Source organism: Phasianus colchicus, chromosome 16 (assembly GCF_987193195.1).
Source record: "Phasianus colchicus chromosome 16, bPhaCol1.hap1.1, whole genome shotgun sequence".
NCBI classification, from domain to species: domain Eukaryota; kingdom Metazoa; phylum Chordata; class Aves; order Galliformes; family Phasianidae; genus Phasianus; species Phasianus colchicus.
The window spans coordinates 9524269-9538645 of NC_143451.1; the positions used below are offsets into that span (position 1 = coordinate 9524269).

A 14377-nucleotide genomic window follows, 5' to 3' on the forward strand; every position below is an offset into this window, starting at 1 on the left:
CTTATGAAGTAAACTTTCTCAGAAAGCAAGCAGGAGACACGACAGCAGGCCGAGCAAAACTCAAGGTCACCTCCATCACTGGCTGTGCTCAAACCATGGAACAAACACAGCCTGCTCTGTGCTCAACATCAGGGCTGCTAGTGCTGCTAGCAGATGTTGTTTTGTGGGGAGATCAGCAGCAATAGAAGGGCGATTATTTTGACAGGATGGAGGCCGGGTGAGTGCTGGTGTTCACTACCAAACCTGTTCGTTCTGGCTTCACCTGAAAACACTGCTTAAATACGATCCTGCATTCCACGTCTGACCTCACGGCAGGAGGTGTTCTTGTGCAATTTAGAAATAAAAATCCCTTTTGTTCCCAAACAACAGACGTGGGGACACTCAGAAAGGTCTGACGGAGTTCTGACCGAACACACAGCTATGATTACTTTCCCTCGCAAGGAGCAACCGTGTTTTACAACGCTGAGAGGTGATTTATGGCTCTAAGGGCCCCTCACTCCCGGTCCCCGCTCGGGATGCGCCGGGCGTTATCCCCTCACTGCGGCAGTGCGGCTTTGCTGTCGTGTCACCGAGGCAGAGGTCGCTCGTCCCGGCAGCAGAGGGGCACCGCCGTGCCCCTCCGCTGCCTTCTGTTTAAGCATCAACACTCCCATAGTCCGCACGTGAAGGCGGCGGTGTACAAAACACCCGCGAGAAAGCGTGCCCAGCAGCGTCCTGCTGCTAAACACAGCTGCCAAGGGGCCTCCAAAAAAAAAGAAAGAAGAAGAAAGAAAGAAAGAAAAAAAAAAGTGAGAGGGGGGAAAAAAAACAAAAAACAACCATAACCGATTTTTGACAAAAAAAATCGAGTCGTTCGGAACCGCCCGCGCGGTGCCAAAGCTCCCGGCAGCCCCAGGCGGGCACGGCTCGGCGCTAACAGCGCAGCCCACCCGGCCCCGGTGCGGGCCTCCTTCCAATGGCGCTCCGCCGTTCTCCCGTCGGGAAACGCGGCGGGAGGTGCCTGCAGCGGGGGAGGCGCGGGGCGCGGGGCCGGGACGCGGGGAGCAGCACCGGGAGGAGCGCGGGCGGCGGCGCTGGGCGGCTCCGGATGCTGTGCGGGGCGGGGGGCGGGAGGAGGGGCGGGGCGCGGCGGGGCCCGGCGGCATCGGGGCGCAGCGCGGCGGAGCAGGTACGGGCAGCGGGCGGCGGGGATGGGCAACGCCGGGCCGGCTGCGCGCCGCGTATCATCATCCCGTCCGCTGCTTTCCCACGCTCCGAGCTCCGTCCCGCGGCTTCTGGCGGCGGCCGGCGGGCGCGGGGCGCGGGGGAGGCGGCGGTTCGGAGGAGCCCCGGTGGGAGCTGTTGGGGGGGGGGCTGTTCCTGCGTGGCTGCCCCGCAGTGAGCGGAGCCGGGCAGAGCCGTGCGGAGCCGGGCGAGGAGCGCTGAACGGAGCCGCCCGTCCCCAACGCCGACTGCTAAAGTGTTTGTTAGAAATTACTTGGGGGTGATCGGAGGGGGTAGGAAAGGCCGAGAGCGTTCTGCCGGTGTTCAGAGCCGAGCGGTGCGGCGCTCTGGGCGTCTGTGAACCGCCCGAACTGTAATAACGTGTACCCAGTGCTGTTCTGCCTCTCACAGCTAAGGCCGTGGGTTACCATCCCGGCAGGTGTAGCATTGCTCATAGAGGGAGAAAAAATATTTAAGCGTAGTTCTTTGTTGACATTTTTTTGTGGGATGAGAAACGCTCACTCAGTCACGGAGTTCCTCAGGGTGAGCTCCCGGGCTGACTCGCAGCCACCGGCCCCGACACGCTCTGGCAGCAGCGCAGCTCCCGGTGCCAGCGGCGCCCTGGATGCGCCGTGCTGCTGGGTGCAGCCGTTCTGATTTACTCTCTGTTTACACACGGCTTTCATACCTTAATCTCCACGATAAGAGGGATGGAAGTAGACCGCAGCTCTCTGGGCGTTTCCTCTGTCCGCTGCCTTTGGGGACGCTCCTGCTCCGGGCCTGGGGGCAGCTGCCGGGGGCTCTGCCCCTCCGCACCATGGCATCCACATTGCTCGGTGCCCAAGCTGCGGAGCTGACTCTCAGCAATGTGACTGTGCTGTCGTGCGAAGAGTGAGGCTTCTCACTGCCCCTGGAGACAGTGATACTGTGGGAAGTGGAGGGGCAAGGAGAGGTGGGATGGATGAGGCACTGAACCCACTGCAGGGAGCCAGGTGGTGCTTTTCACCTCTGCCTGGAGCTGCTCCTCAGCTCCGTGCACACTCGGCAAAGGTTGGGAGGCACATAGCAGGCGTGAGCTGGTGGTTGCTGCATTGTTGCAGGGCCAGAGCAGGGCAGAACCAACCCCACTGGGCATGCTGTGCCCTGGGCTTGGGGGCTCCATGGGCAGTGCCACTCCACTTTCCTGCTAACTGCCATCCCGTGAACTTAAAATGGGGTAAAAGCCTTCTCCATGAGCTGCAAAAGCATCATTGGAGAGCATCACTGCCCTCCCCAGGAGGACATGGCCAGCTTCTTGCTGACAGCTGCTGCTCCTCCAGCCCTGGAGAACACGGTGTGTGAGCAGAGAAGGTGACTGCAGTATGCCTCAGCAGAGAAAGTGTGCAGTAATTGCAGTATCAGGGCTGGGCGCTGCTGGGGTGATTTTACAGCCCCAGTATCACCCTACAGTTTCCAGCAGTGTGCTGAGTTTTGCTGATGTCTTTATTTCCTGTAAATGGTGAATGCCCTGGGAAGAGCCAGGAGCGAGTTAAACACAGCCAGCACTGTCATTTCATAACATGGGAGCCTGATCTCACCATTGATGTGGAGGAGTTTCATTGGGATGGTGCTGGGATTGTGGCCGCAGGGAGGTGGAGGCAGTGGCAGTGCCCCCTGAGATGGGATGGCAGGGGGTTTTTCACTCAGAGGGCAGTCAGGCACTGCTGTGCCCCATTCCTGCAGGTGCCCAAGGCCATGGATGGGCACTGGGCAGCCTGAGCTGCTGCCTGCTTTGTGGGTTGGCAACCCTGTCTATGGGTTGGAAATGGATGATCTCTGAGGTGCCTTCCAACCCAAGATGTTTTATGACTCTATGAATGTAACTTTAAAAAGTGACAATGCCATTCTTCAGTGCAGTGTTTTTATGGCTGCTGAGCAAATGAAGCAAGCTGGGAGGCTCCTGATCCTTAAACCCTCATTAAGCTCCATGTGAAGCAGATTTGCCTTTGCTACCACAGCTCTTCCCATTGCTGTCAGTAGCCAGTAACGGCACTCTCAGATTTGGCAGTTAAACAGAAATTAATTCAAGATGGAGACTAAATGTGTGCATGACTCCTGTAGAACTGAACACAGAGGCAGGCAGGCTCAAGCCTGGCAGCAGTGACTTTTTTCAGATACAAAAGTGCAGCATTTGCTCTGCGCCTCTTGCCGCAGGTTCATGCCTCAATGGAAATAGTGCTTTATTAGCTCAGGGTGCTGTGATGGGCACAACATTTATCTCTGGTTCTGTTCTCCCACAGCTGAAGGCTGAGGAATCCTCCAGGTAGCTGACTGTTTTGAAATCCTGCCCTGGGATATTAAGATTTAGTAACACAAATTCTCGCCTCAAAAATAGCAGCACAAAATGTTCTATTTACTCACAATATGAATGTAAAATATGCAGCATCCCTCACATGAGCAGTCGAAACATACCGATATTATCTTAAAGACAAAGGAATTTGGTGGAAAAAAAAAAACCACATCTATTGTTCTTCCTCTGGCAGGCAGCACACACTGAGCAGCATTCTTGGTCTTGGGAAAGAGTCTGCCTTTTCTAAATCCTCTCCTCCCAGTCTCCCACTGTTCTCGTACACCTGAACACTTTCTCCTTGTCTATTTAAGAAAAACTCTGTCGAGCTCCATGGGAGCTGAGCACCAAGCCCAGCTCCACTGCAGCATGTGAGCAGCTCCAATGGGCTGCCCCACATCTCCCAGGCTGTGACCCACAGCCATGTCAGCACACGGCGATGCAAGCCCTGTGTCTCCCAGCAGCTGCTCTGACCTCATTTTCCCACTTGCAGATACCAGGATGAATCTGAAGAAATATTTTGTCCGGGCCCTGCACCGCCTCCAGAAGGGCCCTGGCTACACCTACAAAGAGCTGCTGGTCTGGTACTGCGACAACACCAACACGCACGGCCCCAAGCGCATCATCAAGGAGGGGCCAAAGAAGAAAGTCATGTGGTTCTTCCTAACGCTGCTCTTCGCCTCCTTGGTCTTCTGGCAGTGGGGAATCCTCATCAACACCTACCTCTCTTACGACGTCACCTCATCACTCTCTATCGGCTTTAAGACCATGAAGTTCCCAGCAGTCACAGTCTGCAATGCCAACCCCTTCAAGTAAGCTGTCCTTCCTCCAGCTCACATTAGCACGCTCAGTTGTGTTGCTGGCAGAAGATCCATGGGTCTGTTCCTGGCTCAGATATGACATTAGGAGCATCAGTGAAAATGGTCCTTTGACTCACGGAGTGGCACTGAAAAGCAAACAAACGAGCACAGTATAAAAACGATTGGCTCGGATCCAGGGAAGGGTTTGTGTACCCGCGGGTTTGTCTGTTCTCATTACCGTATCAGTTAATCTAATAATGGTTATTGCCTCCTTGTAAACTTTCCCTGGCTCAGAGAAAACTTGAAGTTCAGCTAACTTGTCACAATCCAAATCAGTCTCGTGATCTCTCCCCACAATTCCTTTCTTTCGTTTTTCCTCGCTATGAACGTCTCTCTTATCACACACTCAGCCATTAAGAGCTAGTTAAACAGCGGTATCTGCCGTGAGCTACAGTAATATAATTCAGCTGTGATTTCAAAGAGGCAACAGATCTTTGGTAGAGCCGCTTCAAATTTATACCCAGAGTCATGCAAGGTGAGATGCTCCTGATTGACACACAGAGATCTGTTGATTTTCCTCTCTCCTTACAAGAAGTGTTTTGTGTAAACTATAGCAAATCACCGCAATACAGCTGTGCAGTTCTGCGTGAGCACAACAAGGTTGGCAGCACGGGGTCCCTGTGCCTCTGGCTGCTGGTGCGTCCTGCTGCTGTGCAGCACATCTGCAGCACAGGGTCCTGCTGTGGGGGCTGCCGTGCACTGCCCACCTTCCCCCTGTGTCCCTGCAGGTACTCGGAGGTGAAGCCCCTGCTGAAGGAGCTGGACAAGCTCATCGAGGCAGCGCTGGAGAGGATCCTGCAGCCCACACATGGGGACCCCATCTCACCCCTGCTGCTGAACGGCAGCAACACCACCGAGGAGCTGGATTTGGAGCTCTGGAACCAGATCCCGCTGGTGCTCATTGATGAGCAGGACAAGGACAACCCAGTCATCGTGGAGATCTTCGAGACCAACCAAAGCGCCGCAGGGAACCAAACTGCTGCCCCTCCTGCCCCCACCAACGTGACGTCGGAAGAGAAGAAGTACAAGCTGGCGGTGAAGCTGGTAAGGGTGTGCTGCTGAAAGCGTGTAGCTGAACGTATTTCTAAGCCTCTATGTGATGATCAGTGTAAGCATGCGTTGGTAACTGCTGGGGCCAATGGAGCACCTGTCCAGCAGAGAAATGTCCCAGGGAAGTGCCTGCTGAGCACACCCAGCTGAGACCGCTGCTTCCACAGCTCCCCTGGCCGTGCTTTTTGCTCTCGTGAGGACAGTGGATGGGGTGGCACGGAGCAGGGTGTGCACAGGGGGGAACGGGGAGACCTGACCGTGTGTGTCTCCAGTGCAGCCACCAGGGCTCCAACAACTGCACCTACAGGAACTTCACCAGCGCGGCGCAGGCGGTGACCGAGTGGTACATCCTGCAGTCCACCAGCATCCTGTCCAAAGTGCCACTGCAGGAAAGGATTAGGATGGGCTACCAGGCAGAAGACATGATCCTGGCGTGTCTCTACGGGGCCGAACCCTGCAACTACAAGTAGGTGAACGCTGAGCAGCATCCTGCCCTTCCTGGCACACAGGGATGGTGTAGGACTCTAAAGGCACAACAGCCTTTTTATAGATCAGTTAATGGAAAGATCTCCTCTGGTCCTTAAGTCTAATGGCAGTTCCCAGAGGGTTTCTGGACGTGATCTTGGCTGAAACAGTATTAGGGGATAGCACTGGCTTGAGTTTTAGTTTTGGATGGGCTGTTTGGCTTGTGACTTACCAGCACCCATGAGGGCTTCCCGAGGTATTTAACAATAATCAGCTGCCACTGAGTCAGCACAGCCCTCGGTTTTGCTCTCTCTTTTTACACGAGGCTCTGAGAGATGCATTTTATCCATCTCTGTTTCTTGTGAGGGCCAAATTTACACACAGTTTTGATAAACATGGGCGCACAGCAGCAGCCCAGGCTGCACGGAGCCCTGCCAGCAATGCCACCTCTGCACAGACGACGACAGAGAGCTATTGTCAAAGAGTGAGGTGTAACACCAGCCAAAGCCTGTTACCAGAGCTCAGAGCAAGCCAGTATTTTTTGGTCTCATGTGCATGACAGAGTATTCTTTTCCATTACGACAAATCGTTATCTTCACCAGCTGTGCTTCAGCCCATGCCAGTACCTGGCTTTTCTTCTTTTCAAAAGCAGATTGATTGAAATTAAGTCAGCTGAAATTTCTATGCAAGTGTTGAACAAATGAAGCAATTTAAAGCGAATCCCAGACCTAGCTGCCCAAATCCAGCCTCACCAGATGCAGCGTTTTATAACCCTTTAGTTCTCCCTGAGTCACAGTTTGATGCATACGATTCTTCCAGGAATTTCACCCAAATCTATCACCCAGACCACGGTAACTGCTACATCTTTAACTGGGGCATGGACAAAGAGGCTTTGAATTCTTCCAACCCGGGAGCCGAGTTTGGTAAGAGAAAGCTCCACTGAAGCAGGAAGAGTTAAAGCAACAGAAGTGCTGGGAACTGTTCTGTCTCTCAATGGCAACTGCTGTTACCTGTGACAGATCTATGATGTCTGTTTCTCTAGAACCCTATAGCATGGAGTAACTTTTTCCAGAGGGAATAAGCTCCCAACAGGGAAATTGACAGCATAGAGACAATTGGTGTGACTGCAGCTAGCGGAAGTGTAACGTTTGGCTAGCCAAAGCATGAGGGAATGGATGAACATTCAATGGGATACTTCCATGCTGTGCATTTGCCATCAAGTGTATTTATGCACACGTAAGGGTGATGCGACAGACAGACATGGGTTTTCCTCTCAAGAAATGAGATTTTGAGAGGAAAAGATGCTTGTGGTTTTTTTTAACCAAAGGCTCCGATTTCCCGTTCTGAATACTTTGCCTGCTGTCACAGGGCTGAAGTTAATTCTGGATATCAGCCAGCAGGACTACATCCCCTACCTGTCGTCTGCCGCCGGGGCACGGCTGATGCTGCACCAACAGAAGAGCTTCCCATTCCTTAAGGATCAGGGCATCTACGCGATGGCTGGGACAGAAACCTCCATCGGTGTGTTAGTGGTATGTGTGGCATTCCTCTAGAGCAGATTGTCTGAGAATAATGTTATCTGATGGGACCGCAACCAAGTTTGTTTTAAGTCTTGGCTGAACTGGCTCAAACCAAAAGAGTCAAGGCACACACCAGCTGTGGGCTGGAACGGTTTATGGAGACTTTTATGTAACTGTCCTGGCAAAGTGCTTTATCAAAGCCTTACGGGAGCCCCAGAAGCGTAGCTCCTCCTGTGTGTGTGGGCATAGCTCAGAGCTTTGCTGTTTGGGTTTTCCTCCAGGACGAGCTGGAGCGGATGGGCTATCCCTACAGCGACTGCACCATGAACGGCTCTGACGTCCCAGTAAAGAACCTCTACAGCGAATACAATACTTCCTATTCCATACAGGTAAAACGTGACTGCAAATCGAACAAGGCTTTTAGGGAAAATCCTCAAAGCAGTGAGAATCTGTGCCAGGCATTCCAGGTTCCCACAGCCTCAGCAATGACAGCAAAGGAAGCGCAGTAATTCAGAACTCAAGTCCGAACATGCAGTAGCCCCAGGTTTGGAAATAATCCGGTGGAAATAATGCTGTGTTGCAGGATGAAAACCTAATAACACAATTACTAAGACTTACATCAAGAGGTTAGCACCGCTGCTTTGGCAGACAACCACCATTCTCACTGTGATGCAGCTCACGAAGCAAGGAATAGGGTTTATCCCTACTGGGATGAATGCCACAGGGATTGCTCCCGCTCCTCTTAATCATTCTCTTCTCAAGAGAATTAAGTCCTTTCTCACACTGAGAAGGCCATTTGTTTTGTGCGGGATGTGAAGACAGAGCTTTGTCTTTTCTTCACTTTAAAATTGGGATGAGAAAGTTGGAGTGTTTGTAAACCTTGACTCCCTAATAAAAACATAGAGCAAACATGGAGCACTGGTTAATTTGTAACAGGCAATAACAGAAGGGAGAAGCAGTTCTGAGGGGTGAGACCATGCAATAAGGAAAACATCAAAACCATTTTGGGGTTATTTACAGATGGCTGAGGGATACATCTTGGATGGGTTGAAGGGCTTTGGTTAGCAAGGTTTTTTTACATATATATTTCTGCCTTTATATAATTCCAACAATTGGACACTTCACCTTTCCTTCTAAGACGCTTGTATAACATTTAAGCAAATACTTGAAATGATTGCATTATTACTTAGAAGCTGCTAAATGCTCACTGTGCTCCTGTGCCCACATCATTCACGTCCCTTCAGAGACCCCTCAGCAAAACCTTTTTCATAGCAAACTCTATATGCATTTCTTATCACGCAGACACTCTCCGCTCGCCCTGCTTCGCCAAAGCTCTTAAATTCAATTATCTTCTCATAGACTTTGTTATTGCTTTGTGCATTGTTTCATGAGAAATCCCACTCGGATCTCTGCTGATTAACGTCACGCCTCGCTGAGCTGACGGCACTGCAGCCCTGGATGGCATCCTGGCATGGCTGCAGCTGTGCTCCCTGCAAGGAGAGAAGCAGATGCCCAGATGAGATCATTCAGATTTCTAAAACCTGCTCTTTATATCAACATATTTCTAAAGCCTTGGCTTTAAAGTGAAAACCAGCCCTTTGTCAGCCTGGAGACAACAGCTCCGTCTGTGGATAAAATAGGGCATTTTTATTCCATTTTGGAAGCTCTGCACTGCTGCCACGGAACCCTACAATAACTAGTTTCTTCTGTGCCCAGGAGCAGGCATTTAGCTCCTTCTATGCCTGCAAGGTGAATTACGTCCATTTAACTTGCCACTACGACATGTTCTAAAATCCAGAGTAGTAGTAAAAATGCACCATAAAGAAAAGCGTAATTGCAGAGCAGCTACAAACATGCTGGCAGATTCACCCACCTCATCTTGCCAGTGCAGCCCCCACTGGGTGACCGACTGCAGTTGCAGCACTACCTGTGAGGGGCTGCAGCCCAGCCCCACAGCAGTGCTGGCTTCTGACCACACACAGCCTCATTCTGCTCTGTGCAGGAGAACCACAGCGAGGAGCAAGGAGGAACCCCTGCCTGGAGCAGGGCAGTTCTCAAAGCAACATAGGAAAGTACATCCCCCTTGTAAGCAGCTCCCTCCTCCCTTTTTCCAGGCTTGCCTACGCTCCTGTTTCCAGAACCACATGACAGAAATCTGTGGCTGTGGTCACTACATGTTTCCTTTACCAGAAGGGGTAACTTACTGCAATAACGAAGATAACCCTGGCTGGGGTAAGGACAAGAACAAAACCAACTATAGAGCTCCCAGGGCACGGGCGTGAGGAGGGAGGGATCAGACCGTGCCTCGCTGCTGCTCCAAGTCCTGCAGCTGAACTGCTTTTGCTGGCACTGCAGCCCTTGCTCTGCTCAGGCCCTCGGCTCAGTGCTGCCTGCAGAAGGGCACTCGGTTGGATGCTGCTGCTTTGTGTGAGTTTCTCTTAGAGGAATGAAAGCAAACTTGTGCAGCACGCTCGTATTGAATACTGCTTACGGGAAATTAATGTAATCCAGTAAGTGGGGTTCTTATCTAAACTGATGCTTTGACTTTTTGTTTTCACCAAACAGCATATTGCTATTCATCACTGAGATCGAGTATAAGACACAGGCAAATTTGCATTGACTCTTGTAAGGAAACATGCAAGTAAGTGCTTAAACCACTTCTGGCAGCTGTAACGGTGGAGGGAATCCTGCATTTCATCTCCCATCAATCCTCACCTCTTTACAATTGCAGAAACCCACGTGGGGCTGCTGTCTGAATGGCACTGAAGTCCCAGTGACTCCCAACAGGGGAAGCCCGGTACTCACGTTCTGCTTTCCTCTTTCCAGTGACACGCAGTACAAGATGACCATCTCCATGGCAGATTGGCCCTCTGAGGCTTCCGAGGTAACTCCAATTTCTTGTTTTGTAGCAGCCATTAATAACCACCTGTTGGTAGCTGTGTGAATCACTCCGTATTTTTAGAGCTAATGTTCAGGTAGCCTGCGCCTCGGCGCTCAATTACACACGTTCATGTTCAGCCAGCAAACAGAGCCTGGCACCAGGGGTGAAACGCTACGGTGGCACCGCCTTGCGCAACCCTTCCTCGTGCTGTAATGCAACAGAGCTGCGTTAGAACAGGACTATTCAGGACAGGTTTCCTCCTTCGCTGGGCTCCTGCCCTGGCAAGTGCTTAACCAGAATGCTGCTCCTCGGTTCTGAACGAGTTCTGTTTTCCTAGGACTGGATTTTCCATATTTTGTCTTATGAAAGGGATATGTCAACAAATGTGACTCTGGACAGGTAAGTGAAAGGAACAACCACTTTATCTTCTCTGCTGCGCCTGTTAACATTAGATTTACATGAGCCTTGGCCAGCAGCCAGAGCACACGCGCTCACGCAGACGGGAGAACAAGCTGTGGCACGCGCTTGCCTGGAAGACACATAAAGCGATGCTCAGCTGCGCTTCACGCACATGCTCTGCTCCCCGTTGGAGCAAGCTGGGTCGGACGCAGACCCAAATGCACAGCTAAAGCAAAAGGAACATTAACCACACATACCAATCGGGTGCACGCAGCAGCCTGAAGCGCTGAGCAGCTGGGGTTCAGCTCGTGGATGACTGCGTTCGGCCCTTTATACCCATGTATGCTCTGCCAACAGCAGCAGGACGGGGCTGCACCACAGCCAGGGGAGCCGATGAGTTATCCATTGATAACCCAAGCCCTGAATTGTGGGGAGAAAAGGAATGGCCAGATGTAGGAGCACAAACAGCTTAGCCTGCCTGACAAGCCAGTTCTTGTGGAGGCCTCGCGTTAACCCACACATTGCAACACAGCCTTCTGGGGTGGTACAAAGCCCTAACCCAGTCCTGCCCTCATGCCAGGCCTTGAAAACAAAACAGTGAAACAAAGGGATGCTCAACTTGTGCACGGTGAGCAAACACCCACCAGCACCACCCCGGCTCCCACATGCTGTGTGTGCGCTGTGACCCGCTGAGTGCAGGGCAGACAATGAGCAGTGATTACCTGGGACTCAGGCCATCAGCTCCTTGATGCCCCCAGAGCACGAACAGCAGGGACTGAGCAGGGGCTCTGGGCTGATTGAGGTGGGGAAAACCCAAGCAGACAGCCCTACAGAAGGCTCTAGGTACACATGTGTTTGCTTGCTCAGGAGCAGAACTGTGTCTGCCCCAGCACATGGCTGGGAGCACTTGTTAACCTTTCCCTGCACCAGGCAGAAGTTTGCATTGCAAGCATGTACGGCATGGCTCGGAGCAGCTCATCCCCACGTGCAGATGAGATGCACGTGTGGAACACTTGTGGTGCAGGTTTGCTCGGAGCTCCTGCTTTGTGTGTTACAGGAACGGCATCATCAAGCTGAACATTTACTTCCAGGAGTACAACTACCGGACGATCTCAGAGTCAGCTGCCACCACGGTGAGTGTCCGCGCGGTGCTGCTGCGGTGCTGTGCCACGAACTCGGCCTCAATGACATCACCTCCCTGCTCCTACCTGCAGATCGTGTGGCTGCTGTCGAGCCTAGGAGGTCAGTTCGGGTTCTGGATGGGGGGCTCCGTGCTGTGCCTCATTGAGTTTGGGGAAATCATCATCGACTCGCTGTGGATCACCGTAATCAACGTTATCAGCTGGTGCAAAGGCCTGAAGCAGAAGCGCGCGCGGGCACAGTACCCAGACATGCCGCCGACGGTGTCGGAGCTGGTGGAGGCTCACACCAACCTGGGCTTCCAGCACGAGGAGGCCAGCAATGCAACACAGGAAGAGGCACTGCCCCCCGAGCCCGGCACCCCCCCGCCCAACTACGACTCACTGCGCGTGCAGCCACCTCACAACCCAGGCACAGACAGCGACACTGAGAGCGAGGAGCAGCGTCCTGCAGCCAACCACCATGAGGATGCCTCAGTTTGGGCTGAGTGACCTCCAGAGCTCCATCCAAATCAGGGAGCTGGCAGCCCTGCCTCCTCCCCTCCCCTAAAACTCACCGAAGAAGCTCTATCTAATAAATCCCGCAGTAAATCTCAGTCAGCATCGTGCTCTGGCTTTAGCACATGGAGCTGGTATGAATCGGTGCTGGTACACAGCAGTGGGTTGTTACTTCTCTACAACACAACACGGTTGTGCACAGCTCCAGCTCAGCGGGTGCTGAGCTCCTGGGAGCAGCTGGGGGCAGCAGAGCTGGAAGATGCTGGGGCCAAGGAGGCAGTGCTGGCAGGCAGTGCAGGCAGGCACAGGGCAGGCAGGAATTACTACAGTCCGCTACCTGGGGACAGCATGCCCAGTGCTCCAAGGGGTCTGCACTGAGGGCTGAACCACAGGATCTAAGCTGCTTTTGGCTTGAGGTCATGGTATTTCCACGTCTAAGTGACGCTAATGTAAACAGAGTGGAAAGAACATCCCTCTGCTGCTTGGAGGCCTCGCACGCTCTGTTTGTAGTCTGGGTTTGCTGCTCGGGAGCTGTTAATGCTGCCTGCAGGTGGGCATGCCAGTTAATGTGTGTCAGAGATAAATACTCCAGATGCGATAATGCTTCAGGTGCGGGGAGGAAGTGCCAAGCCATTCACAGTGCCATTCTCAGCAATAAACAAACTAATTCATTGAAAAGTCTCCATTGGAGTGGTTCCTGTTGGCAGCAGGTGCTGAGCAGAAGCTCGTGGGCGAGGGGCTGATCTGGGAACATTGGTTCCCATGCCTGGTTGTGTTCACACCACACATTCCCCAGGGCCTCCATGCCCACCACTACCACCACCACCACCACGCCAACGATCTGCGTTATTGAAGTACCTGTGCACAACTTCAAGAGGAAACACGATCGTGTGGTTAAATCATAGGCCCAAGAACATGATGTCCTGGGCACGGTTCCCAGCACGGCAGCCGCGGGTCCCAGCACCTCCCTGCCCACAGGTCTCAGTGCTGCCCACAGAGGCAGTGAGCCCAGCTGCCACCAACCACCTCCCACAGTGCTCCCATATCTGGACACATGTCCATAGCACAAAGCACCTCATCTCGTGCACACTAAGCACCAAACTGTGACTACTGTGTATGGAAACAAGTGGGTGAAATGCTGCTTCTCGCAGAGCTCACTGCTCTGTTTTCCCCATTTTTGTTCCTGCCATTTGCACAGCCCATTTGCTATGTTTCTGACAGGTGAAGGGTCCCAGCCCGCACGCACACAGGTGGAAGCACAGGTCAGAAAAGCAAAGTGCTTGAAATCCCAGCAGCTTCCCACGACAAGCTGTTCTTAAAGCAGGCTGTTCCAGGTTGCCACATTCACATGGGCTAAAACCAGTTACTGCTGCCCACAGCCTTTATGCTTACATTTCCTTTTCTGCGCATATCAACAAACAAAGAAAGATACAGAGGGACAGATTTACCTTGACTAATTGCCTGGAGCACGAAGTCCCTGAGTGTTCAAACAGTAAATCGTTTTTGCGACTCAAGTTCCCTTGGCTACTGAAGGGCCAAAGAAGTGATGGGTCTCCAGATCCAGGCTTTGTGTGATCAGCAAGCAGGGGCTGCACCTCACCCTCCTCACAGGAAAACACCTCCAGGTTACCCACAGCAGGGTTACAGGCATAGAATGCGAGGAGCTGAAGGGAGCAGGTATATGAAGAACAAACAGCATCACCGTTTCTTATTGTCCTATTTATATCTGCAATTGTGAGCGCTGATGATTCCTTCTATTTGCCTACTGGGGACAGTGGCTCCTTTGCTTAAGCTGCACTATCACTGATGCATCTTCTCTGCAAGGAAATTCAGTGTTCAAAATTCTTTGAAAAAGTCAATCCGTTAATTACAAGTGCATATCCAGTCTAGGGCTGCTGCAGGTACAGCTGCAAGGTAACAACACACTAGAATATTCACAACCTTAAATTTCATAAGACTCAATCCTTAAAGTTTCAGGCTGAGATGCTTTTGGACACACTGGGAACCTACATGGCCCCAGCCTGAGCTGCTGCTGC

The 14377-nt window shown here is 52.4% G+C and overlaps 1 protein-coding gene across 3 annotated transcripts; it reads left to right on the top strand.

The window, feature by feature from the left end:
- The first annotated feature begins 1115 nt into the window (after positions 1–1115).
- Positions 1116–13000, top strand: SCNN1B (sodium channel epithelial 1 subunit beta). Of its 3 annotated transcripts, XM_090151550.1 has the most exons (13): positions 1116–1168; positions 4023–4341; positions 5118–5433; positions 5712–5905; positions 6724–6827; positions 7273–7436; positions 7706–7813; positions 9539–9656; positions 9990–10065; positions 10251–10308; positions 10643–10704; positions 11762–11837; positions 11919–13000. In XM_090151550.1, the coding sequence occupies exons 2-13, from the start codon at positions 4031–4033 to the stop codon at positions 12333–12335; spliced, it is 2004 nt and encodes a 667-aa protein (XP_090007676.1). In that variant the 5' UTR covers positions 1116–1168; positions 4023–4030; the 3' UTR covers positions 12336–13000. The 3 variants fall into 3 exon arrangements, with proteins under 3 accessions (XP_090007676.1, XP_090007677.1, XP_090007675.1); XM_090151551.1 differs by lacking the exon at positions 1116–1168 and having other exon boundaries at positions 3925–4341; positions 5118–5439; positions 5676–5905; XM_090151549.1 differs by lacking the exon at positions 1116–1168 and having other exon boundaries at positions 3925–4341.
- The last annotated feature ends 1377 nt before the right edge of the window (positions 13001–14377 follow it).

What these genes read in the sequence shown, in the direction of transcription:
- SCNN1B (XM_090151551.1), top strand. Translation starts at nt 3,953, where the DNA reads ATGTCAGCACACGGCGATGCAAGCCCTGTGTCTCCCAGCAGCTGCTCT. An exon ending in ATACTTCCTATTCCATACAG is followed by an intron (nt 7,814 to 9,538) that starts GTAAAACGTGAC and finishes CCCTTTTTCCAG; the next exon opens with GCTTGCCTACGCTCCTGTTT. An exon ending in GGCCCTCTGAGGCTTCCGAG is followed by an intron (nt 10,309 to 10,642) that starts GTAACTCCAATT and finishes CTGTTTTCCTAG; the next exon opens with GACTGGATTTTCCATATTTT.